At 35.4% G+C, this 27,940-nt stretch overlaps 1 protein-coding gene across 8 annotated transcripts in view; it reads left to right on the top strand.

Moving 5' to 3' along the window:
* POLK (DNA polymerase kappa) overlaps positions 1-27,940 on the top strand; it is a 72,924-nt gene that overhangs the window by 19,046 nt on the left and 25,938 nt on the right. For 5 of the 8 annotated variants that reach the window (XM_006927792.5, XM_019835670.3, XM_006927793.5 and 2 more), the window contains exons 2-5: positions 7,466-7,628; positions 14,172-14,291; positions 21,417-21,569; positions 25,290-25,421. In XM_006927792.5, the coding sequence (XP_006927854.1) occupies positions 7,494-7,628; positions 14,172-14,291; positions 21,417-21,569; positions 25,290-25,421 (540 nt within the window). In that variant the 5' untranslated portion in view covers positions 7,466-7,493. Of the gene's footprint in view, positions 1-6,824; positions 6,886-7,465; positions 7,629-14,171; positions 14,292-21,416; positions 21,570-25,289; positions 25,422-27,940 lie in introns of those variants that run through there. The other 3 variants (XM_019835651.3, XM_019835667.3, XM_019835662.3) reach the window with 3 other exon arrangements.

A 27,940-nucleotide genomic window follows, 5' to 3' on the forward strand; every position in this document is an offset into this window, starting at 1 on the left:
ATTGACTTGAAGTAAACTGAAATGTAACTCCTAGTACCTTGATTTGAATATTAGGATCATGTCAGTGGTAAAGCCTTAAACACCATGAAGAATATTCTCTTGTTGGTTCACTAAATATCACAAGATCCAAGCGGTGGGTGCCATTTGTTCTTTTGAGTTCCCTAAACTCGGGTGGCTGTGTGTGTGTGTGTGTGTGTGTGTGTGTGTGTGTGTGTGTGTGTGTGTGATTTTTTTCACTTGTCATTTATTTAGTCATGAACATTTTTTTTGTTTTTTTTCTATGATTTCTCAATCAATTACATGCCCGTATTTGCAGCCACATTGATCACATTGTAGAGAAATAAATAAGAATGAAAGTGAGAGGAGAGAAACCACATTTATTGCATGCTTACTTAGTATGTGTTTACTTTGCTAGGGACCCTTACATATCACATACTTAATCATCAACAACCCCTGGAAGTAAGTTTCACAGAATAGGATACCAAGATTCATACACTTTGAAATCATATAAATTTCCCGGGAAGACACAACTAGTTAAGTTTTAGAGTTGACATTTCAGTCCAGGTCTATCTGGCTTCAAAGCATATACTTTTTGCACTATATCAAAATGTCTCTTAGCACTGAACTCTTTTCATTAAGTACTGTACATTAAAATAAGCAGTATATTTAGATCTCATTAAGAAAAAATAGGTAACAGTTAATCTGGACTGCTTTTTCCCTTTATTAACAAGAGTTAATAGCTCTTGTTAGCTAAAATAAATCACCTATTATGTAACAGATGATAGTGTAATAAATTATTCTATGTCAATGTTTTGCAACTTTTTCTAACCTATATTCCCTTTCATAGACCTTACTTTTTAATGTTATTTGAACCTGCAAAACAATTGTTACTAAAAACAAATCATTATTTCTCCTTCCCCTCCAGTTACAGCATATAACTCTGGGAAGGGATGAGAAATCATCTCATCAATTAAGAATAATTATTTTTGCTGATTTGGATATAAATTCCAGATACTGTTGTTTGGTATCAGATATTCTTTATATATCCTATCTATTTAAATGTATTTTTATAACATTTGTTATAACATTTGTTAATAGTCATTAACAAATGGATTGTTACTGTTTTAAAATGAAAGTCCTTTTAACAGTATGATCTAACAGAAGTCAGGTTATATGGAGTTTTTGATTTATTAGGTTTAGGGGAAAGTGTGTTTTAAATCATTTTGGGTTAATTACTCCAAAATCACAACTTCTTGCTGATATTATTTCCTCATGTTTGGCAAATCTTGGAATAGTATTTTCTGGATGTTTAGTTTTTTGTTTATGGTTTTCAGGAATATATAAGATCAGGCAGAAAACATAATAAGAATGATTTTCAGAGCCTGGCTTCATATGGAAACCACCTTTTAAAATTCATCAGTAGTAAACAACTATTTGATTGCACAACAGTGTGAATGTACTTAACACTACTGAGCTGTAAACTTACAAAATGCTTAAGATGGTAAATTTTATGTTATATGTTTATTTTTACAATTACAATAAAATAAAAAGAAACATAGCAATTGTTATCTGAACACTGCTAGTGCAGTCTTGGAGTTGATAGCAATTTCAGTACATATCAGTGTTCGCTCCGATGCTTCTAGGTAGTTTGAATCAAAAAAGTGGAGATCACTATTAACTTTCCCTTTTCTGTAAGCTGCCTGTTTATTCTTTTACATTAGTGATAGAATATATATGATGAAATTCTAGGAGAGCTGCATAGCACCCATAGAACAAAGATTTAAGGAAAAATCTGAGGTTTTACTTAAGATATCTTTTGAAGAATATTATGTTGCTACAATGTTTTAAATACCTGTGGTAGATTAGTTAGAGCTATAGGAAACTGAAACAATCAGCAGCAATGGATCAAGAAATAATATGGAGAATATATCAAGAAAACACTGGAACATGGGGCGCCTGGGTGGCTCAGTCGATTGAGCGTCCGACTTCAGCTCGGGTCATGATCTCACAGTCTGTGAGTTCGACCCCCGCGTCGGGCTCTGTGCTGACAGCTCAGAGCCCGGGGCCTGTTTCAGATTCTGTGTCTCCCTCTCTCTCTGACCCTCCCCCATTCATGCTCTGTCTCTCTCTGTCTCAAGAATAAATAAACGTTAAGAAAAAGAAATTTAAAAAAAAGAAAACACTGGAACAATGTGGCAGGGGGTAAGTGAAAGGATAATTTTTCCAGGATAGGAAAATAATACTTTGTACACCTTTTTCTGTTATTAAATATTTTCCTTCCTATAATGTAGGATGTAATATATCATTTCTTTTTTTTTTTTAATGTTTACTTATTTATTTTGAGAGAGAAAGATTGCAAGCTGGGGAGGGGCAGAGAGAGAGAGAGAGAGAGAGAGAGAGAGAGAGAGAGAGGAGGGAGAGAGAATCCCAAGCAGGCTCCACACTGTGAACACAGAGCCTGACCCAGGGCTCCATCCCACAAACTGCAAAATCATGACCTGAGCTGAAATCAAGAGTTGAACACGTAAGCAACTGAGCCACCTACGTGTCCCAGAGAGCCATTTAAAGTAGTATTAAATTTCACTTCCACAAAAATATGGAAAATACTTTGTAATCATAATTTTTGTGCATCTCTTGTGAATATTATGTGATCATCTCTGCTGGGAGCTAGCTCTCTCTTTCAATTTATGGATTTCTAAAGTAAGAACTAATGGGGAGAATAGAGATAACCAGGACTAATGAGAGATTCTAGAAATTTGAGAATAACAAATACTAAGCAATAAAAACAAAAGTAGGCTCACCACAGAGACATAAATGATAGTACTAAAAGGAACTCACAGGAATTAAAATATACTGAAACTTAGTATGTTTTATTAACTCTCTCCAATAATTTTTTGTACATTTAGATATAACTGGAAAGTAATCACAAAAATTAAATTTAACAAGGCAACTTAATTTCCCAAAGAATAAATATAAACTAGAATCTTTGAATATTAATGGAACATAGCAAGTAAACTCAAACATGTAAATTCAAAATATTGTTTAAAAAATTTTTTTAATATTTATTTATTTCAGAAAGAGAAAGAGTACAAGCAGGGGAGGGGCAGAGAGAGAAGGAGACACAGAATCCAAAGCAGGCTGCAGGCTCTGAGCTGTCATCTCAGAGCCCGGCGCGGGGCTCAAACTCATGAACCGTGAGATCATGACTTTAGCTGAAATCAAACACTTAACCATCTGAGCTACCTAGGCACCCCTAAATTCAGAATATTCTTATATTGTAATACACGTCCCCAAAGTTTTAATAAATTAATATAACTATCAAATACCTTAGGAAAATAAGGCTTATAAAATGGAAGGTTGTTTAACTCATATAGCTGTCCTTACATATTTAATATTGAAATAAGGGAAAATTACAAGAATTTTATGGGTGCCTTAAGAGTGACTGCATGGCTTACTTGGTTAAGTGTATGACTCTTGGTTTTGGCTCAGGTGATGATCTTGCAGTAAGTGGGTTTGAACCCTGTGTCAGATTGTGCATCAGCCTGCTTGGGATTCTCTGTCTTCCTCTCTCTCTGCCCCTCCTCTCTCTGAAAAAGGGGAGCCTGGGTGGTTCAGTTGGCTGAGTGTCTGACTCTTGATTTCAGCTCAGGTCATGATCTCACAGTTTCATGAGTTTGAGCCCCACATCAGGGTCTGTACTGACAGTGTGGAGCTTGCTTGGGATTCTCCCTCCCTCTTTCTTTCTGCCTTTCCCCTGCTCAAACGTTCTCTCTCTCTCTTTCTCAAAATAAATAAACAAATAAATAAACATTAAAAAAGAAATTATAAACTTATTAACTCCAGAAAAGTAGTTTTTCTCACAGTCTTTTAATATAACTATGTAACCTTGCTATGTGAATAAAAGGACGAGAAAATGATATTAAAATGATATAAAATGATATAAAATGAGAAAATGATAAAAAAAAATGACTGAGTTCAGTCATTCCACAGATTATTTTTTGAGCCCCTGCTCTGTGTCAAGCACTGTTTGAGGCATTTGGGATATATTAGGTAAACAAAAACAAAAATCAAAGTACCCTGTCCTCTTGGAGCGTCCATATTCACAGGAGAGATGGATAAAAAGCATAATAAGTATGTAAATTTATGTTTATTATGTTAGGAAATGGTAAGAGTTATGAAAAACATGGGGCATTGGGGAGAAGGGGTGGGAGGTACTAATGAGGTTGAAATTTAAATAAGGAGGTCAGGGTAGCCCCTCACTGAGAAGGTAACATTTAAGCAAGACTTGAAAGAGTTTAGTCAATAGGGTATCTAGCTGAAGAATCCTAAAGGGGAAGGGAATAGCCAGGGCAAAAAGTTTCAAGGTTAGAATATACTGACCAGATTTGAGGAATAGCAAAGAGATCAGTGTGGCTGGAGAGTAGTGAGCAACGGGGAGAGTATTAGACAGGTATGAGGGTTGACAGGTAATTGGGATCCAGATTCTGTTGGGACTTTGCTTTTATTCTGGAGTAAGATGGGATGCCATTGTACAGTTTTCAGCAAAGGAGTGATTGTGACCTACCTTGTGATTTAGAAGAATCGTTTCAGCTACTGTGTTGATAATTGATTGCATGGAGGGCAGAAACAGACTATTTAAGAGGCTATTACATTAATCCAGGCAAGAGATAATGGTGGTTCAGACTAGAGTGAAAGAAATGACAGCATTGAGAAGTGGTTAAATTCAGAGTATGTTTTGAAAGCAGAGTCCATAGTGTTTGCCAACAATTTGGATGTGTGGTGTATGAGAAAGAGTGAGGTTAAGTATGACTACAAGATTCTTTGCATGAGGAATTGGAAGCAATTGGAGGGTTGCCCTGAACTGAGATGAGGAAGGCTGCATGCAAGTGGAACTGGTTTGAGTGATGGAGGCAGATGAGAAGATTAGTTTTGGACATGTTAAATTTAGGATACCAGACGGGCATTTGGACTGCAGCTATAAACTTGGAACTTCTTAACATATAGAGGATAGTAAACTATCGTCATGAAACTAGGCTTGGTAATTGAGCATCAGCAAGACAGGAAGGTAGCTGAAAACTAATTTTACCTATCTCACAACTTTGCCTGGTGCCAGTGTTGCTAATAATAACCCAGTTCTTCTGACCCAATTAGGGACCAAAAGCAATTCTTCCTAGAGTTTTTGGGCTAAATAATATATTCTTTGTGAAATAGTAGGCATTCATAAATGTTTCTGTTCTTTTTATACATTTCAGTTTTTAAAGGAGAAGACAGCTTAAATGTAAGATTTGTGCATTCAACATCTTCAAGCTTCAATGGTGGTGGTTTGGGAAAATATGAATGAATTACATTCACCAGTTTTATTAGAAAATGAAAAGTAATTGGATTACTAAAGCATGAGACAAAATATAGGGTGATAATAAGTTGAAGGTGATAGTTGAAGAGAAAAATCAAATGATAAAAACAGAAAACTAGCCTATATTCTCTTGGGTACTGGGAAACAATAGCACCAGTGGTTCCCATACTTGGGGCACATTGGAATAACTTGGGCATGCCTTAAAAATACTGATATCTGGTTCCTACTCTCAGACCTTTGAATTTATTTATGTCACATGGAATCAAAACAAACAAAAAAACAACCTGAACTCATAGATGCAGAGAACAGATTGGTGGTTGCTAGAGGTGGGGTAGGAGTAGGCGAAATGGGTAAAGGTGGTCAAAAGGTACAAATTTCCAGTTATAAAATGAGTAAGTCATGGGGGTATAATGTGCAGAATGGTGACTGTAGTTAATATCGTATTGTATATTTGGAAGTTGCTAAGAGATTAGATCTTAGAAGCTCTCATCACAAGAAAAGAAATTGTGTAAGTATGTGTGGTGATGGATGTCAAGTTAAAAAAAAAAAAAAAAGGAAAAGAAAAGGTCCTCAACAGCGTAGAATAAATGAACCCTCTCTAAATCATGCAAATAAGAAATCACTGGCCTAATTTGTTATAGGTTCATGACAGCTGTTTACCTGGTCATTTCTTTATAGCATACATGCACTCCAAATTGGAAGCAGCTGTGATGTTATGGCAGCTGTACTAGACTTGAAGAAGACTTGGATTCACATCCCAGTTCTTTTGCTTATTAGCAGACTTATGGCCAATTCACTTAACCTTCCTGAATTCCAATTTCTATCTTTCCTATGAGAGTAAGCAAATCTCTGTTGCATGGTTATTATATTTTTAAAAACTAATAAATATGAAAGTAAATTATAAATTACTATTTAAAGATATTAAAGAATTATTTGGGGTGCCTGGCTGGCTCTAGCTGGTAAAGCACGTGATTCTTGGTCTCAGGGTCATGAGTTCAAGCCCATGTTGGGTGTAGAGCTTACTTAAAAAAAGAGTTATTATTTGAGAGGATTTTTCTTAATCTTAGATGTGACATAACATTATAAAATGTATTAATCTCCCAGAAGTGAATAGATTATTATTTTGTCTGTATTTTTTTCACTGCCTTAAGAAATAGAGTTCTGGGGGTGCCTGGGTGGCTCAGTCAGTTGGGCGTCTGACTCTTGGTTTCAGCTTTGGTCATGATATCATGGTTTGTGAGTTGAGCCCCACGTTGGGCTCTGTGCTGATGGCACGGAGCCTGCTTAGGATTCTGTCTCTTCTCTCTCTCTTGCCCTCCACTGCTCCCTCTCTCTCTCTCAAACTCTCTCAAAATAAATAAATAAACATTAAAAAAAAAAAAAAGAAATTGAGCTCTGTATACAGAGTGTAATAAATGCCACTGAACTTAACATGTTTAGTAGATGAAGTGTTATTTCATATTTGTTTCCTATACAGTATGTTAATATCTGAAAAACATGAACTTTGGACTCAAGTCTGGGTTTCAATACAGGTATTGTCACTTATTAGCATATTTATGTCAGTAGATATGTTCTAAGACTCAGATTTCTTCTCTCTTTGTTTTGGGGGTAATAAAATTTACCTTTCAGGGTAGGGCTACTGTGTGAGATTCAAGCGTAAAGTGCCTAGCATAGTGAGTGGCTGGCTCAAAACTTGCAGGGAATGTTCATTTTCTTCCTTCTGAGAGTACAATAATCTTGGGATAGTAATTTTAAACTCTGAATAATAATAATTTCTCAGGGCTCCTGGGTGGCTCAGTTGTTTGAGGTTTGATTAATTTGGCTGACATCATGATCTCATAGTTCGTGAGTTCGAGCCCTGTGTCAGGCTCTGTGCTAATAGTGCAGAACCTGCTTGGGATTCTTTCTCTTCTCTCTCTGCCCCTCCCCCACTCACACTCAATCTCCAAATAAGTAAATAAATATTTAAAAATAACAATATCTCAATGGCTAACAATTCTTATATTCTTAAATGTTTTTCTTGTTTTGCTTATTATCATCTTAACTTTTAAGTGTCCACCTCCTCACCATGAATGCTTTGAAAAGGAGTGTTTATTTTATATGTTTTTTTAGGTAATAAAAAAACCTTTAAGTTTATACCATGCATAGCACCAAGGAGAAGAATGACAACAACAAAGATGACCTTCTGCTTAGGATGGGACTTAATGATAATAAAGCTGGAATGGAAGGATTAGATAAAGAGAAGATTAATAAGATTATAATGGAAGCCACAAGGGTATGTTTCTTGTTTCTTTTGATATCATTAATTTAGTAGCTTTTTAACTTTCTGTTTAAAAGAAAATCAGTAAGTTGTAAATATTTTTTATTGTAATTTTTAATATTTTAATGTATCTTGTTACAACAAGTGGGTATGGAATAATCTCCCTTCTGTTCTGTTGCTCTTCCTCTTGCCGTCCAGTTTTCCTGCTTCATGTACACATTATATGCATGTGTTTCAGTAATGTAACTTGGAGGTCTTTCCATAAAGATCTTTCCATAAAGATCTTCAGTTTTCATGCCTGCATGTGTAGATATAATTTATTGAACCAGACGGAATGTTCATTTATGAACCCATACATCATTTCTAGTCTTTTGTTTTTACAAACAATATGACAGTGAATAACCTTTACAACTTTCACAACTTTACATATGTGCAGATAAAATTATAAGAGATCGTAGAAGTAGAATTATTCCACCAAATACAGATAACAAAAAAGGATATATTCATGTGGAATTTTTTTAAGTGTTTGTTTATTTATTTGGAAAGAGAGCTCAAGGGAGGGAGGAGCAGAGCAAGGAGAAAGAATCTCAAGCTCTGCTGACAGAGCAGAGCCCAACCCGGGGCTTGAACTCCCTAACCACCAGGTCATGACCTGACCCCAAATCAAGAGTCAGATGCTTAACTGACTATGCCACCCAGGGAGCCCACATATGGAATTTTTATGAATTGCTCAAGTTGCCCTACATAGTTTATGTATCAATTTAAATTTTCACTGCCAATATATGTGCAACCATGCCTGCCCAGTGTGTTACTAAGCTTTTGGATTTTCCTATCTATAGTAATGTAGTGTAGGCTTAATTTGCATTTCTCCTATGAAAAGTGAGATGGTGCATCTTTTCACATGTTTAACAAGCGACTTGTATTTTCCCTTTTTACAAACTGTCTCTTCTCGTCATTTGCACAATTTTCCATTAGATTATTGTATATCTTTTGATTTTGCTTATGATACTTAATCCTGTGCAGAAGTTTTCTGTTTGCCTTTTTTAAAAATTTATTTATTTTGAGAGAGAGAGAGAGAGAGAGATGTATGAGCAGAGGAGGGACACAAAGAGAGGGAGGGAGAAAATACCAAGGAGGTCTGTGCTGTTAGCATGGAGTGAACAGTGAGATCATGACCTGAGCCAAGAGCAAAAGCTGGACACTTAACTGACAAAGCCACCTCGTTTGATTTTTCATATGTACTTGAATTAGTCAACTGCGTATGGCTTTCTCCAAGGTCATAAATATTTTCTTCTAATATTTTTTTGTTTTATTTATATATTATGAAATAAGTACCCTTCAGAAAGGTGTAAAATTTAAGAGAATATACTTATTTTAAAGAAATGCTTGCTGGTATCTACAGCAACTTACTTTTAAATGGTTTAACCAAAAAGAGGGGGAGGAGTGTGTGTGTATGCATGCATGTTTGTGCAAGTGCATATGTTGGAGTGGGGGTGTGTGTATTGTGTATTCCTAGAAATTGTGGGAGAAACTAAATGTATCAGGATATTAATAGCTGATGAATCTAGGTGAGGACATAGGGGTGTTCTTTGTACTATTCCTTCAAATGTTGGAAGATTTAGAAATTCCAAAATAAAACCTTGAGGGAAAAATAATTTTTTAAGTGTATAAAATATAGATAAAATTTTAAAAGTAAAAAAATTGAGATGAAGTAAGCAAACATAGTATATGGACCCTGGTTGGATCTTGGTTTGAACAAATATATTTGGAACAGTTAAGGGAATTTGAATATGGACAGGGTACTAGATTGTATTAAGGAACTATTGTTAATTTTATTAGCTTTGAAAATGCTATTATAATTACCTAGGAAAATGACCTCATTTTTAAAAATGCATACTAAAACACTGTATAGAATAGCTAAATATCATTATATCTGTAATTTACTTTAAAACAGTTTACTTAAAAAATCAGTGAAGGAAATAAGACAAAATGTTAAATCTCAGTGATAGTTTTATATAGTGTTTATTGTACTAATCTGTATTCTCTGAGATTTTTTTGAAATTTTCATCTTAAAACTTAAAAAAAGAATTAAAACCTATGACCCTAGTTTTCAGGTTAAGAAATAGAATATTTAAGTCATCCCAGATTTTATCTTTCCTCTCTCTTCTCTGTGTCCCAGTAACACTTATTAAATAGTTCATCTAGATCATCATTTCTTACTGATCTGCAGTGCTTTCTTCTGTTCCACTGGATTGTTTGTTATTATATCATTACAACATGACCTGCATTCCAGTATTGTCTAGTAAGTCTAGACAACTGCTAGAACAAGTTCTTTTTTTGCTCTTTATTCTTTTTCAAGAATATCTTAAAAAGAGCATTTGCTCTTCCATATAAGTTTTATGTGATATACAGTTGACCATTAAACAGTGCGAAGGTTAGGAGCACTGCCCCCCCCCCCCCCACACACACACAATTGAAAATCCATGTACAACTTTTGACTCCTCGAAAATGAACTGCTAATAGCCTACAATTGACTGGAAGCCTTACCAGTAACATAAACAGTCGATTAACACAAATTTTGTATATTATGTGTATTACATACTGTATTCTTTAATAATAAAGTAAGATGGAGAAAAGAAAACGTTAAACAAATTGTAAGCAAGAAAAAATATATTTACAGTACTATTTTTTTTTTAAGATTTTTTTTTTAATATTTATTTATTTTGAGAGATAGAACGTGAGCGGGGGAGGAGCAGAAAGGGAGGGAGACACAGAATCCAAAGCAGGCTCCATCCAGGCCCTGAGCTGCCAGCACAGAGCCCAATGAGGGGCTTGAACTCACGAACCATGAAACCATGACCTGAGCTGAAGTCGGATGCTTAACCAACTGAGCTACCCAGGCGCCCCTGTATTGTACTGTTTTTATTGAAACAAGTCCATGTATGAGTTGGCCTACTGCAGTTCAAACCCATGATGTTCAAAGGTCAGCTGTATATACATACATAGAACTATATATACATATCATCTGATATGTATCTATCATATAAAATATATACTTTATATATATTTTATATACCAATATATATTAAAATATTTATATATTTTATATAATATATATTCCTCTAGTGTGGGGGGTTGGGGAGTTCATCATAAATATCTTTTTTGAATTGAAATTTTCTAATTGTTAACTGCTTCACAGAAATGCAACTTCTTTAAAATTTTTATCAGAAACATTTTTTGTTGTTATTTATTTATTTTTTTAGAGAGAGTGTAAATCATAAGACAGGCAGATGGAGAGAGGGAGAGAATTTTAAGCAGACTCCATGCTCAGTACGAAGCCTGATGGGGCTTGATCCCACGACCCTGGGATCATGACCTAAGCCGAAATCAAGAGTGAGACACTCAACCAACTAAGCCACCCAGATGCCCCTATCAGAAATTATAAACATACAGAAAATGAGATACTAAAGTGAATTCCTGGGTAATCATCACCCAGCATCATCAGACATCAACTTATTTGCAAATATTGTTTCATCTGTCTCACCCCTCCCTACTGAATTTTGGAGGTAGAAGATGGAGTATTTTAAAACAAATCCCAATAAATTGGATAAATTTCTAGAAATTTAAAGTTTTCCAAAACTGACTCAAGAAAATAAGAAAATCTAAATAGACCTTTAATAAGGAAAGAAATTAAATCAATAATTAAAAATCTCCATTCCCCCCCCCCCCGAAAAAAAAAAAAAAAGTCAAGATGGCTTCAGTGGTGAATTTTATCTGACACTTAAGAAGAAATAATACTGGGGTACCTGTGTGACTCAGTTGGTTAACCATCTGACTTCAGCTCAAGTCATGATTTCTCAGTTCATGAGTTCGAGCTCAGCATTGGGCTCTGTGCCGACAGCTCAGAGCCTGGAGCCTGTTTCAGATTCTGTGTCTCCCTCTCTCAGCCCCTCCCCCGCTCATTCTCTCTCTCTCTCTCTCTCTCTCTCTCTCTCTCTCTCTCTCTCTCTCTTTCAAAAATAAACATTAGAAAAAAATAATAAGTAAACATTTAAAAAAGAAGAAATAATACCAGTATTCCACAAGTTCTTCCAGAAAATGAAGAAATATGTAACATTTGCCAACTCATTCTATAAGACCAGTATCACCTTGATACAATAGCCAAACAAGCAGAATATTATAGATCATTGTAAATATAAAAGCCCTCAACAAAATGTTAGCAAACTGAATCCAGGAGTATAAAAAGAAGATTGTGTTCCATGACCAAGTGGGATTTATTCCAGGAATGCTCTTTTCTCCTAAAATCAGGAACAAGACAAGGAAGTCCACTCTCATGTCTTCTCTTCAACATAGTCCTGAAAGTTCTAGCCAGTGTAGTCAGGCAATAGAAAGAAATAAAAGGCATCTAGATTGGAAAGGAAGAAATAAAACTATCTCTTCACAAATAACATGATGTTTATGGATAGAAACTCTTACGGATTTCAAAAGGAGTGCAACAGTTGTACCCTGAAAATAACAAAAGTGTGTTGAGGGAAAGTAAGGATATAAAAATGAAAGCATCCTATGTTCAACAATGAGAAGACTCAACATCGTTAAGAGGGTAGTTCTCCTCAAACTGATCTATGGATTCAGTGTAATTTTTCATCCAAATTCAAGGGGCTTTTTTTCCTGCCGAAATTGATAAACAGACCCTAAAATTTATATGGAAATGTGAAACACCTAAAATAGTGAAAACAATTTTGAAAAGGAACAAACAATAAGGTCTTTGGCTTTCCTGTTTAAGAATGTGCTATAAAGCTACAGTTATCAAGATAGTGTGTTACTGTCATAAGGCTAGACATATTGAACAATGGGGTAGAATTAAGAGTCCAGAAGTAAATCTTTGCATTGATACTTTATTGGTTTTTGACGAAAGTACCAAGGCAGAAGGATCATCTGTGCAGCACATGATGCTGGGACAACTGGATATCCACATGCAAAAAAAAGATGAACCTAAACCCTCACTTCACACCATATACAAATTTAACTCAAAATCAAGTTAAATGTAAGAGCCAAAGCAGTAAAACTTAATGAAGATATGAGAAAGTCTTTGAGACTCTTGGTTAGACAAGCATTTCTTAGATATAACAATAAAAGCACAGTCAGTAAAAGAAAAAGTTGACAAGTTAGACTCATCACATTTGAAAACATCTGCACTTCAAAAGACACAATTAAAAAATGAAATGATAAGCAACATAGTAATATAAAATATTTGCAAAATACTTATCTGATAAAGGACTTATATCCAGAATATAAAGAGAATTTTTATAAATTGTTAGTAAGACAACCTAGTTAAAAATGGACAAAAAATATAAATAGACTTTTCACTAAAGATATAAAAATAGAAAAATAGAACCCTCATACTTTGCTGGTGGGATTATAAAATGGTTCAGCCACTTTGGAAAACAGTCTGGCAGTTTCTCAAAAGGTTTAGAATGGAGTTACCATATGACTCAGAGATTCCACTCCTGGGTACCTAAGGAAAGTGAAAACATATGTCCATGAAAAAATGTCTATATGAATGTTCATTGCAGCATTTCTCATAAAAGCCAAAATAAAAATAATCTAAATGTCCATCAACCTAGGGCACCTGGGTGGCTCAGTTGGTTAAGTGTCCAACTCTTGGTTTTGGCTCAGGTCATGATCTCAGGGTTTCATGGATTAAGCCCCTGGTCAGGCTCTTTGCTGACTGTGCAGAGCCTACTTAGGATTCTCTCTCTCTCTCTCTCTCTCTCTCTCTCTCTCTGCCCCTCCCCTACTGAGTTGCTCTTGTTCTCTCTCTCTCTCTCTCTCTCTCAAAATAAACACATTAACATTTAAAAAAAAATCATCAACCTGATGAATGAATAGATGTTATGTTCAGTGATGGGATGATAGGTGATTTTCTAAAAGTGATTTTCTACATTTTCTTTAATGACTAACATTAAAATTTTGTAAAAGCTTTTTTAAAAAATTTTTGAGAGAGTGCAAGTGGGGATGGGGCAGAGAAAGAGGGAGACACAGAATCCAAAGCAGGGTTCAGGTTCTGAGCTGTTAGCACAGAGCCTGATGTCGGGCTTGAACTCATGAGCCATGAGATCATGACCTGAGCCGAAGTCGGACGCTTAACCGACTGAGCCACCCAGGTGCCCCAAAATTTTATAAATGCTTTTTACATAAAAGTGAAGGAGATAACTGATAACCCAAATGACTGAGGGCTTGGATATGCCCATGGATCCTGTCTAGGACACATTGTTATTTTCTGAGTGCCGATCTGTACTCATCTCAGAGTTTGCAGCGTATAATTACTGTCTCAACAAGCCTATGATGTAGGTAACTATAAATTCATTTTGCAGGTAAGGAAATTGAGACATAGAAAGATTAGTAGTTTTAGGGTCACCCAGCTAGCAAGGAGTGAGCTAAGTTTTGAATTCAGTAATTGTGATTCTAGTCTATACACTTAGGTACCGTGGTTATACATACTACAGTGATGCTTTCCTTCTGACACTTTCTTATGCTTTGTTTTGTTTTCTTACAAAGGGGTCCAAATTTTATGTAAATGAGCTCAAGAAAGAAAAGCAAGTCAACCAACGAATTGAAAATATGATGCAACAAAAAGCTCAAATTACCAGCCAACAGCTAAGGAAAGCACAATTACAGGTATTAATTTAATTGCTAAAGAAAGTGAAAGCTGGTAGAATAGTAATTGATAGTTAAAATGCATCATGGTCAAGTCACAACTGAAAACAAGGTAAAATGTAAATGTTCATTATATTATAAAGCATAAAATTTAACAAACATGCATACTTTGTTAAATATTGGTCTACTCTTTTATTTACATAAAGACCCCATACCTAGGCATTGTCACCTCCATTATACAGAAGAATTAATGGAACCTTAATTAGGGTAAATAACTTGCCTAGCTTCAGAGCTAGGATTTAATCCAAAGCTTATGTTCTTTTTGTTATATACATACTTTGCAGCTACAAAAGGCCACAAGATAAATGTGGCATGTTTTCTTCAATGCTGATTTTGCAAAACAGATTTAGGGGAACATGTTCACTAATTAAATTATAAAGCAATTTAAAACATAATTGTGTTGTACTAAAACTAAGGTAGAATGCCAAATGTGCATGAATTTTTAAGATAAAACACCAGACTTCTAAAAATTTGGAGGCTTTTGGCTTCTCCAGTATCTTCAGGGAATAAATACTCAAAAGAGTTTCCTCTGGTATTTAAAAGCTATTCCAGGAGAAGAGTTTGAGTAGAGCAACACTGCAGGGCATCATGTAGTAGATTGAAAACTCAAAATAGTCAAGGTTTTGCTGGTAAACCTAAGGTTTACTTTTATATATTAAAAAAAAAAATTTTAAATAAAGTTTACTTTTAAAGACAGTTTTTATCCTCTATCAAAATCTGATTCAATTTAACAAAGCAGTTTAGGCTGTAACATGATGATAAAATCATATTGATCTAGGCCACACATTTCTTCTCGTGATACAGTTCAGAGATGCCAAACTTTATGTTTTTTTCTTTGCCAAATTGTAATGTGTCATTTTCTTCATATGTGCTTTCCTAGAGCACAAGCTAGTTTTTTATTTTATGTGATAAGTGGTCTCTTCTCATAAAGAAAGATCACTTGCTTTTGCCTTCCCAAATTATCATTTAAAAAATTTTTTTAACATTTATTCATTTTTTGAGGGACAGAGAAAGAGTACGAGCAGGGGAAGGGCAGAGAGAGAGGGAGACACAGATCCAAAGCAGGCTCCAGGCTCTGTGCTGAAGCACAGAGCTCTATGTGGGGCTCAAACTCACAAACTGCAATATCATGATCTGAGCCGAAGTCAGACGCTTAACTGACTGAGCCACCCAGACGACCCCCAAAATTAGCATTTTTAGTGCTTCATAGCATTCTACTGTATGGAGGTACCATAATTTATTTGCCTTATCCCACATGGGTTTCAGTTTTTTGTTTTTATATATAACCTTGCGATGATTGTTCTTATTTACATATCTTTGTACTCTTGTCCTGTTATTTTCACCAAAGATTGTACATTTTCACATTTTCAACACAAGAGTGCTAGTTTCCTCACATACTTGTTTCAAATTAAATTTTATTAATTTTATCAATCCTTTAGTTTTTGCTGGTAGTGTCTAAATATTATTTCATGGTTATTTTAATTTGCACCTTCTTTGATTATGACAGAAAAAGAATGTCTTCCCTTGTATTAGCCATTAATATTTCATTCCTATGGGAATTCCTTTTTTATTGTTAGTATATAGGCTAAGTAGCTGGCACGAGATCCCAAAATACAGTGGTTCAAATCAGTTAAGAATTTATTTCTTTCTCACATAATAGATAAGTATTCCTGGGGTACCTGGGTGGCTCAGTCGGTTAAGCGTCCAACTTCGGCTCAGGTCATGATCTCACAGTTCCATGGGTTCAAGCCCCATGTTGGGCTCTTGCTGACAACTTGGAGTCTGGACCCAGCTTTGGATTCTGTGTCTCCCTCTCTCTCTGCTCCTGCCCCACTCATGCTCTGTCTCTCTCTCTCTCTCTCTCTCTCTCTCTCATAAATAAATAAACATTTAAAAAAATAGATAAGTAGTCCCAACTGATTGGGTGGTTCTGCTCACTGTAGTAATTTAGGGACCCAGGTTCTACATCGTGTTGTTCTGTCATCCCCTAAGTGTTACCGTTACCTGGTTTACAAAATGGGATTACCTCCAGTCTATATTCTAGACCCCAGTAAAGAAGAAAGAATGAGGAAAAAAAAATCAAAGGCAAGTAATTTGCTATTCAACAAGTGAAAGAGAAATTGCACACATTACGTCAGCTCACGTGCTTTCTCCTTTTAATTTTTTTTAATGTTTATACATTTTTGAGAGACAGAGTGCGAGCAGGGGAGGGACAGAGGGAGAGGGAGACACAGAATCCAAAGCAGGCTCCAGGCTCCAAGCTGTTAGCACAGAGCCCCACGCAGGGCTCGAACTCATGAACTGCAAGATCATGACGTGATCTGAAGTCGGTCACTTAACAGACTGAGCCACCCAAGCCCTTTCTTTCTTCCTATACTAAATTCTCATTGTACTTGAATTTGTTTCTGGATTCTCTCTTCTACTCAGCTGAATCGTTTCCTCTATCATACCATGCAATTTTAGTTATTCAATAATAATAATATGTTTAATATGTTCCTTCACTACGATTCTATAAATTTTTTTCTCATGCATTCTTTCACATAAATTTAAGCATTGTTTCATCAAGTTAAAACAAATCCATTCTGTGTATAATAACATTATTTTTAATTGATATTAATCCTTAGGCAATTTATTTTCAGAACCTTTTTTTGGTAAGTTTTAATCATCTATACAAATATCTCTTATAAAGCTTTAAAGATATAATGCATATGAGTCATTCAATATAAGAACTTTTTGCTGTTCATGACTCTTTTTAAAGCTCATAATCCTTAAATATGCTAATAATCTGAAGTATTAGAAAATACTTTATATTGTGTAACAGAGCTTCAGATTTTGTTACAGTTTTTGTGACTATTTCATGAGAGACTCTCTGACATCTTTTGAAAGGGGAGTGGCAGGAAATCTGTTTTATGTTGATTGTTAAATTGTTTCACTTGTTGAGCTTCCTTTAAAAGAAATTGTGTAAATGGGAGGGAATTGAGGAAATCCTAAGGAATCTAGAAGATCTGAGAGTAAGAGAGGTTTTCCATGGGAAATGTGTTTCTATTCCAGTGTCATGAATTTTCCAAATAATAGATTTTTGTATGCATGCTATGATGGTAGGAACTATTATTGTTAGTCAAGCTGAGGTAACTAACCTCTATAGTCTCACGGAGTATTTATTCAGAACCTAAGTGTTCCCCACTCCATTCTACCCTCTTTAGACTTCTTAAAGGCACAATCATTTTTGTAGCTGCCAAAACATCTTGTTATAACATGGATTCATAAATTAGATAGACAAATATCTGAGGTGCCTGGGTGGCACAGTTGGTTAAGTGTCCAACTCTTGATTCTGGTTCAGGTCATGATCTCACAGTTTGTGAGATCGAGCCCCACATCGGGCTCCATGTTGCCATTGTGGAGCCTGCTTGGGATTCTCTCTCTCTCCTTCTCTTTCTGCCCCTGTCCTGTTCACGGTCTCCCTCTCTTTTTCTCTCTCTCAAATAAATAAATAAATAAATAAATAAATAAATAAATAAACTTAAAAAAAAAAAAAAGAATAGACAAACATCCATGTTATATTAAATGGAAACTACACAGCAAATCTGTGCATTTTGACCATTTTAACAACTGATTTTATGGACCTGGGTTTATTTACCAATTTAGGGTAGTAGTAAGTCAGGAAAATGAAAAACAATATTTCTGAAACAGTTTCCTGAATGCAATCAAAAAAGGGGATTTTTTAAAAAAGTAAATAAAGCATAATGTTGATATAAAATACACTATTTGAGTTTGGTTTGAAGTTATTTCAATATTAAAGACTTTTTAAGATCCATTTTAGGGAAGCATTATAAAATAATGGAAAGAGCACAGCCTTTAGAGTAACTTGGTTTATAGGTCTAGTGCTAACATTGACCAGCTGTATGACTTAGGGCAGATTACTTCCTCTTACTGAAGTTTAGTTTCCTCATCTACAAAATGGGAATAATAATTACCATCTCAGAATTATTTTTATCACTAAATGAGTTAACATAAAAGTGTTGATTCTAATCTGTACACTTAGCCACCGTGGTTATAGGACACATTTGATATACTCAATAAATGTCACTTCTGTTTTTAAAATTATGGGTAATATCATGAAGCCCTTTCCATATCCCTGGATGAGTACATTACATGATTAGCTCTTTTTATTCTTCCAATCATTGGGGATTGGTTTAGTCCCACTTTTCAAAAAAAGTAAGAATGAGGGGAGTTAACTTGCCCCCTATCATGTAACTGAAGACCCAGAAGAAGCTCTTATTCTTAACCATGGTCACACACACTAGTTTTGAACTGTGGCAAAAGGGATAACATATACGTGAGAGGCTCAGATCAGAACATGGAAGTTATTTGTAAGGGAAAATAGAGGAATGGAAAACATGAATGAGGATTTCATTAGAAGAAATTTGAGAAAAGCAGGGTGGTGTGCATTTGGTAGTTGCAGAGAGAAAAGTGTTTAGACAAGGGTGAGTAATGAGAGTAGAGGAAAGCGGAATGTGTGAGTCACTCAGTGGGGAGGTTTCCTTTTGCCAACTGTACTTTTGCTTGAAGCACAGAAAAGATAATAGATTGCTGAAGGAACTGTCATAAAATTAACATATGAGGCTAAGGAAAGCTTTTTTCCACCTGGTTTGCTTTCCATTTATTATCTTTTTCCTTTCCAATATTTATGGGTTAAGATACTTCAAATGCTGCTCCCGTATTCTCAGTCGATTCCTATCATAGGTATATTTTCTAAATTAAAATAGAGTAGTTTTTAACCCACCCTTATTTTTATTAGCCTCCATGATTTGTCTACATCTTTTTTTTTTTTTTTTTTTTTTTTTTATGTTAGGATGCTGTTCTCTAATTTAAAATTGAAGTACTGGAAAAAATAGTTGTTTTAAATCTGGATGATAGATTGGAGTCATGTGAAAGTTCCACTTATTAGGTGTCTCACTGCATGAGATCAGCCTTCTGCAAAATTTTTCTGCACATTCTACTTCCTCTTTTTAAACCAGAAAAAAATATATATATTTATCAGTGTAAAATTTATGTATTTTCTCCTATAAGTCTCACCTCTTTCTCTCTTATAAGAAAAGAATTTAAAGGCAAATCAAGTCTTTATCCTGATAGAACTCATAATTTAGTATCTAATATAGTAAGTGCACCATAAGGGCAGGAAAACAACTAAGGGAACATTAAATTCTGTGGCATGGAGGACAGAGAGCTAATTAAGCCACAGAGAGGTATCTGAGCTGACCCTTCAAGGCTTTATGACAGAATGAGGAAGATCATCCTAGACAGAGGAACAGCCTGAAAAAGGCACAGAGCATCTCAGTGAGTTGTAGCCTAAACAGAAGCAGACCCTCTAGAGGTTCACTGGAACCAACTGGAAACAAATATGGTTCAGGGGATTATTTCTTTTAATATTTCTAATTTTGAGAGAGAGAGAGACAGAGTGCAAGCCAGGGAGGGGCAGAGGGAGAGGGAGACACAGAATCCAAAGCAGGCTCCAGGCTCCAAGCTGTCAGCACAGAGCCCGACGTGGGCCTCGAAATCATGAACTGTGAGATCATGACCTGAGCCCAAGTCGGACTCTTAACCAACTGAGCCACCAGGTGCTCCTCAGGGGATTATTTCTAAAAAAGAAGTTGCAGTCTTAGCCTGCAGCTAGTGGGGAAACTAGTGTCACTATAATGCTAAGAAGGAAGACCATGAAAAAAATTCTCCAGAATGGAAGCAGAGTTGAAGTCTAACGAGGAGGAAATACTGAATTATACCCCTGCAACTTTCCACTTTTGAGAAAACCTGCTATAGAGATCTCCACATGATGGAAATTGCTTTCATTCCAGAGCTTACCCCTATTGCTTATATCTATTTTCCCCTCAGTTTTTTATTCCTTTGCTGTGCAGCTATCCTTTGATCCTTTAGTAAGAGATTACATTCATTAAACTTGTCCCATTTGCTAGCCACTATTCCATGCTCCTTATGTATTCCATCTTATTCAAAGTGATCATAGATCAAAATGGTCACACCACCACCCTCGGCTACGGGGAAAGCTGGGAAGCATATTTAGCTTCTTTTCTCTTCAGCCTCTATAGTAGAGGCCACAAAAAAGGAACACTTGGAAATGGGTCTGTCTGTTACATAAACCTTTTTCTTACTGCCTGCCATACTTTGGTTATTTTTACCTCCTTTCATTTCCCTTTCTTCTTATCAATCCAATTCTTTCTCTCTAGAGAAATAAAAATGCTTTAAAGATAAGTTTCTTGGCTATTATATTTGACGTATATATTGATTTCATGAAAGAATAAATTATAGCTTAAATTTTCAATTTTGATTTGTATTGACTAACGGTTACCAAATTTTAGCCTTATAAAAACAGTTCTACAGAGTGAATGTTTACATTATGATTTGTACATTCACTTGTACAGTACTCTTCAGCATAAAGGTAATATGCCAAAGAAGTATATAATCTTTCGTTGTAGATTTCCTTTGTTGCTACTTTAAAATGTTAATGTTATGAGTCAGTGAGAGTTGTTTATTTTACCGAAGCTTTTATTTACCATTAGTTGATGTCCAAATTTATAAAGCAGAAGAATCATTTGATACAAGCACTTACAATATTTCATTCATTCAAGAAATATTTATTAAGTACCTATTATGTGATTGTAGTGAGTGAGAGATGGAAGACTTGGTAGGGTAAGATATTTGAGAATGAACTCCCTATCTTCATGAAAATAGAAGCAATTATCAGCCTTAATAAACAACAATAAAGTGTAAGTAGATAGGGGTACCTGGCTGGCTCAGTCGGTGGAACATATGACTTTGACTTTTGACTTTGGGGTTGTGAGTTTGAGCCTTATGTTGGGTGTAGAGATTAATTAAGTAAAAAAAAGTTAAATAAATAAAAAAGAAACTTCAACAAAAAAATGTATACATAGATAGGTGGGTCAATGGGTGGGTGGAAAGATGGATGGATAGATGGACAGAGATAGATACCTACTAAACGAGAGATTAATGTTATGATTATGGTGTTTTGATATCATGTTGACTAAAAATATGTTAACTTTTTAAAAAATTAAGGTTGACAGATTTGCAATGGAATTAGAACAGAGCCGGGATCTGAACAATACTATAGTGCACATTGACATGGATGCTTTCTATGCAGCTGTAGAAATGAGGGACAATCCAGAACTGAAGGATAAACCCATTGCTGTAGGATCAATGATGATGTTGGTAAGTAGGTAAAGATCAAAGACAAAAAAGGAAATTTCATAACATATTCAAGTAAAGCTTACTGGTTCATGAAGGGGGAAGGGGAAGCCTTTGGTAAGCTTTACCAGTTTGCTGGGCGTTTTTCTGTGTGCTTTATATGTGCTCAATTACGGAATCCTTTCAACATCACTTCAGGAAATTTTTATTTCCATTTGACAGACAAGGAAACTAACTCAGAGGGGTGTTTAAAAACTTCCCCAAAATTACAAACCTGGTGAATGGTAGAGTGACATTGTATCTTTCTGTTGCAAATTATATTTTTTGAAGTAACTGTTCTAGTTAAAGAGAACTGGAGAAGAAAGAAAAGGAAATGTTATTCTAAAGCAGGCTTGCACACAGTGGCTTGCAGGCCAAATCTAGTCCTTTTTTTTGTAAATAAAATTTTATTGGAACTCTGTCACGTGCCATCCATTTGTTGTTGCATTGAAAGAGCAGAGTTGAGGGGCTCCTGGGTGTCTCAGTCAGTTGAGTGGCCAACTCTTAATTTCATCTTAGGTCATTATCTCACAGTTGTGAGATTGAATCCTACGTCAGGCTCCACGCTGAGCATGAAGCCTGCTTAAAATTCTCTCTTCCTCTGCCCCTCTTCCCTGCTTGTATGTGCATGCTTTCTCTATCTCTCTCTCCGATTAAAAAATAATAATACTAAAAGAGCAGAGTTGAGTAGCTGCAACAGAGACCCTATGATCTGCAAAGTTTAAAGTAATTACTATCCAGACTTTTACAGAAAAGGTTTCCCAACCTTAGTTCTAGAGTAACATACTTCATTAAAATAGGACTGTAATTAGTTTTTCCCATGGCTTAGAATCTTAACTTTTGTGATTGCCATGTTGCTCTCCCTCATTGCCATCCTAACCGTAGAAGGTAAAGATGGCCAGGATTGCTATATGTGGCTAAAACTGTGTGGGGAATTAGAAATAACACCTGGAATAGATGGATTTTGGTATAAAAAAACATATCTATAAGAGAAACAAAGAGAGTTCTACCCTGTTTCTAACTCTTTCAAATGCCTTAGCTATAAATCTGCTTCCTACTGAGTTACTGTTGTATTATAAAACTATAATCTGTTTGTTCATTATCTCTGCTCCCATAAGTATGCAGACAACTAACAATTGAAGTTTCAAAACAGTGTTTATGGCAAGACTACTCTCCTTTTCCTATAAATAATCAGCCTATATTTGAAAAAATGAATTTATTTTTAAGAACATATATCATAATCTATGTGAAATTATCTATGTGTGTGTATATATACATACACGAATGCATACTGTAGCCATGTTAAAGCTAAAGCCATTGCTAGATCTGCAAAATATTTTCTTTCCTATAAATTCTGTCCTCGTAAAAATGGGTTATTATTTCCAAATTCAAAATGATTATTTGCCATATTTAAACAAAGATTATTGCTTTTGTGTGCTCAGCTAATAGACTTCCCTTCTAATGAGATTTGAAGTATAATTGCTATTGTTCTATTAAACTCATAAAAGTATATTTAGAAATTAATGGTAGTGATAGCACATGTTTGATTATTCCAGTCTGTTACAGTTAGAATTCTTTTTTGGGGCACCTGGGTGGCTCAGTCGGTTAAGCGTCTGACTTTTCAGCTTGGGTCATGATCTCACAGTCTGTGAGTCCGAGCCCCGCATCAGGCTCTGTGCTGACAGCTCAGAGCCTGGAGCCTACTTCAGATTCTGTGTCTTCCTCTCTCTCTCTCTCTGCCCCACCCCCACTAGCGCTCGCTTTCTCTCTCTCTCTCTCTCTCTCTCAAAAATAAACATTAAAAAAAAAATTCTTTTTTGATGAATTGGGTAGATCCTTGAAATGTTCTAAGTTGGGATTTATAGTTAGACCTCGTGGCAGTTATTTATTGCTGCATAACAAACCCCTCCAAGTACTTAGTGGACACCATTTATTTGTTCATGATTCTCTAATTTAAGCAGAGTACAATGGGGATAACTCCACTCTACCTGAGGTTGTCTAGAGCTATTTAGCAGGGGCTGGAGGATCCAAAATGGCTTCACTAACATGCTTGGCCCTTCAGCCAAGGTGGCTGGAATGGTTTCCAGCCATTGAGCATTCCTCTGTCCATATGGTACATCATCATCATTTAGCAGTTTAACCCAAGATCTTTACACAGTTGCTGGCTTCCCAAAAAAGCAAAGGCTAAAGTTGCAGACTTCATAATACCTAGGTTTCAAGACTCACATAATGTCACTCTTTCACATCTTTTTGATCAAAGCAAGTCTCAGTGCTAGTCACTTGGCATGAGACACTGGAGCCCACCCTTGGATAGGAGGAACTCTAAAATACTGTGGCTGTGATTTACATGTAGTCTACCTAACACAAACCTGAAAGCTAAAGGAAGTTGTATTATAAATTTTGTTTCAGCTCTACTACAGATCTAGCTTTCATATCAATTCCATTAGGTTTATTTATATTTAACATATTGATTTGTTTTTCTAGTGCTATCTGCATTTGCTGTTCCAGAATACTGACCAAAGATTAGCATAGTTTGGAGTGCTATCAAGATTTTTATTAAATGCCATTTGAAAACCATTAATGGCAAATTGATGTTATTCTGAAGTAATCCCTTTCATATGGTAGATTCTGTTTTGCATTCCTTTGAATTTTCACTTGAGATTTCAAAGATGTCACTTGTGATAAAATTTTTTTGGAAATGGTACTGTGTGTGGTATCATCATCAACAAGATTTAAAAGTAATGTTCTCCTTCTGACTTTCATAATTTTTTCACCAAAAGTGTTTCACCAAAAAGGGTATTCAAGCCTGAAAAAATAAAACGTAATTTTCAAAGTTCTTTTAAGCTTTATTCACTTACATTTTTGACATATAATTTGGCTGACAATATATTAGAACCTTTGACTTTTGTTGTAAATGAAAAATTTCCCAAACCCCAAGTATAGCAAATTCCAAATCTATACTAGTATACTATACTATTACTTTCTATACTATTACTTTCATGTAACATCTATTTGTACTATAACATTACTTTATAACTATTAGTTCCATGTAGCGTCATTACTTTATAACTATTAGTTCCGTGTAGCATCACCCACCATCATCCAAACTTTGCTGTATACTATATTAGGTATGCCTTAGAACCAGTAAAGTTTAGGGACCCCTGGTGGCTCAGTCGGTTAAGCGTCCAACTCTTGATTTTGGCTCAGGTCATGATCTCTTGGTTTGTGAGATCGAGCCCTACATCGAGCCCCACTTCGAGCTCTGCATCGGGCTCTGTGCCGACAGTGTGGAGCCTGCTTGGAATTCTCTCTGTCTGTCTCTCTCTCTCTCCTTGCCCCTCCCCTGTTCATGCACTCGCTCGTGTGTGTTATTTCTCCAAAAAAATAAACTCATGGCCTCATGGCCCTTAAAAAAAAAAAAAAAAGAACAAGTGAAGATTAGTTATTGGAAATATAAGAGAACCTTTTTATTAGTCTTGTTTATTTCCTGGTATCATGTTATAAATATGGAGACAGCAGTGAGAGAGAGGGTCATGGTATAATAGTATGATAGGATAAAGTCAAAGCTCAATTCGAGGCAGTGGCCTATAAAAGAAATGTCCTTGACTTGAAAATACACATCAGTAATGTGTTTCTTATGAACGTATTGATCAAGTGTCCATTTAGGTTTGTATATTTTTTCCTATGTGGTCTGTTTTCTTTCAGTCTACCTCGAATTACTACGCAAGGAGGTTTGGTGTTCGTGCAGCTATGCCAGGATTTATTGCTAAAAGACTCTGCCCACAACTCACTATAGTGCCCCCAAACTTTGACAAATACCAAGCTGTGAGTAGAGAGGTAAGTCTGATGAACTCCTATTACAGACTTTGACTGATTTCTTTTCACTTACAGAATCAAGTCCAGATGCCTTAGCACCTCATAATTTGGTCTTAGCTTATCCCTTTAAATCTTACCTCTCTATCACTTGTCCAGCTTATTTATTGAAAACCGAGCTGAGGGGAGCCTGGGTGGCTCAGTTGGTTAAGCATCTGACTTCAGCTCAGGTCATGATCTCGCAGTTGACGAGTTCAAGCCCCACATCGGGTTCTGTGCTGACAGCTCAGAGCCTGGAGCCTGCTTCACATTCTGTGTCTCCCTCTCTTTCTGCCTCTCCCCTGCTCATGCTCTGTCTCTCTCTCTCTCAAAAATAAAGAAACATTTAAAAAAATTAACAAAAAAAAAAAAGGAAAACTGAGCTGAGTATGCAGAGTACACCCTTCTATTTCCCAGATATTTGCTTTTCCATATATTTTTTTTCTTCTGTTTAGAAGCTCTTATTTCCCCAGAAAACTTTGGATTGCCTTAATTTTAACCTACATTAACTTCAGCTGTTTTTTTCTTACTGTACAAAATATATCTTTCTAGAATCACCTTATATTTATAATTTATATAATCTACTCAAGTTATTAATTTCAAGCTCTTTTGCGAATAAATTTTTTTATCAAATGTTTTTAAACAATAATAAAATTCCTGTATTTTGATTAACTGTTTTCCTGCCTCATAGTCTAGTGAAGATGCTTATAAGCATTTAGTGTCCAAGAGACTGATAATGGAAGAAAAAACGGAATAATCTTGATTTGAAAAGGGTCTTTGAAATATAAAGATTTAATTCAGTAAAATTGCCTAAACTGTCTTATAGGAAAAGCTGCTATTTTTCTCTATTTTTGATAACTGGACTATCATGCTAGTGCTAAAACTTAAGTCATAAATTAAAATTTTAGAATACTACTTGAAACACTTTTAGCCTACTGTAGTACAATACAGTGTTAAAGACGACTGTCTGAATTGAAACCCTTAAGAAACTATGAGCTAGCACTTAGTACCATTTAGTCATGTGAAGAATCTTTAGATTTGCTCCTCTTATTTGTTTTCCACCTCATGTACTCTAGAAATGACTCCCACCAAAATTAAAAAGGTGCTCTACCCCAAATAAAAAAGCAAATTCTTTTTTTCATTCTTTCAAAAACAGTCTGTGGCAGCAAGTGCTTTTTGTCTCTCTCTGAAAAGGTGGTGGTGAAGGGGGAAGCACGTTCACAGGTGGTTACTGCTTATGTCTTTTACTGTATTCCTAATGTAAAAGGGTAGAAATGCTACCCGTAAATATTGTAGGCTTTCAGTAAGTTTGAAAATCCTTCAAAAACCTTGTAAGAAAGGATTTTTTTGTGTCCTACTTTATTTAACTCATTAAAACTTCAGATGATATGATAAGACCTGAATTATTTTTAGTTTCCTGCAGTCTTACATATATTGAAGAAATCTTTCAAATTTGAGCAGGATCTAGCTAGTTTTTTTGCAGATAACGAGTGAGTTCTTATGTGTAAATGAACTACAGCACAAATTCCCTGACTATAAGGGTGTTAATATGTGTGGCTTGGTTTAAAAGTTTAAGGAAAAGCCATTTTTATTTTATCCAAAAGAATGGAACAGCTTTAACTGTTCTGGAAGGCAGAGTGCTTGAATTTTACTGGAACATGTCTATTTTTGTTCTTGAAGCAGTATCCTATGAAAAGGAAGTTAGTGAGTACTCCGTGTCTCTAGGGAGTACTTCTCATTCAGAATAATCGTAGTTGGCTGCCAACTACAGACTTTCCAGAGTTTCATTTTCACTAGAAAGATTCCATTTGAGTACATTATAAAACTGGTTTCTTCTACAAGAACAAAGCTAATTAAGGTACTCTCTGAGTAAAGCATGGCCAAGTTTTATATCACCATTTTCTAAAATTACCTTTGACACAGCTGTTCATAATTAAAATAAGCTAAAAAGCTTTCTTTTTATAAAACTTCAAAAAAGTTCTCATTATACAGCAGACAGATTTTAAATACTAGATGGAAGTATAACAATTCAATAAATACTTTTTTCAAATATATATATTATTTTGGCAACTACTTCCTCTAATTTCAGGTAATACTTCAGTGGTTAAAAAAATTCATAGTTTCACATAATAAAACTGTCTTATATAAAAGTCATTTCTGGAATCATACTGAAATTCTGATCTCTTCATTTCTTTTATCTCAAGATGCAGCTCCAGACTTTTCCTCATAATTTAATATAGTCACAGACTTCCACTGTAGAGTTGTCCTCTTTCCCATTCCAAATCACGATAATTGAGCTTTATTTTCTGAATGGATACATGCATTAATGTATGTTTTGAGTGGAGTTTTATGTACATATTATAATTAATTAAAATAGAACTACTTTCTAAAGCATCATAGTACCTTTATGTAAGATTATTCCTTTTTATTTTTTTAAAATGTTTAATTGTTTTGAGAGAGCACACACACTCAAGAGGGCAAGTGGGGGAGGGGGAGAGTCAGGG

Source organism: Felis catus, chromosome A1, assembly GCF_018350175.1.
Source record: "Felis catus isolate Fca126 chromosome A1, F.catus_Fca126_mat1.0, whole genome shotgun sequence".
In the NCBI taxonomy this organism is placed as follows: domain Eukaryota; kingdom Metazoa; phylum Chordata; class Mammalia; order Carnivora; family Felidae; genus Felis; species Felis catus.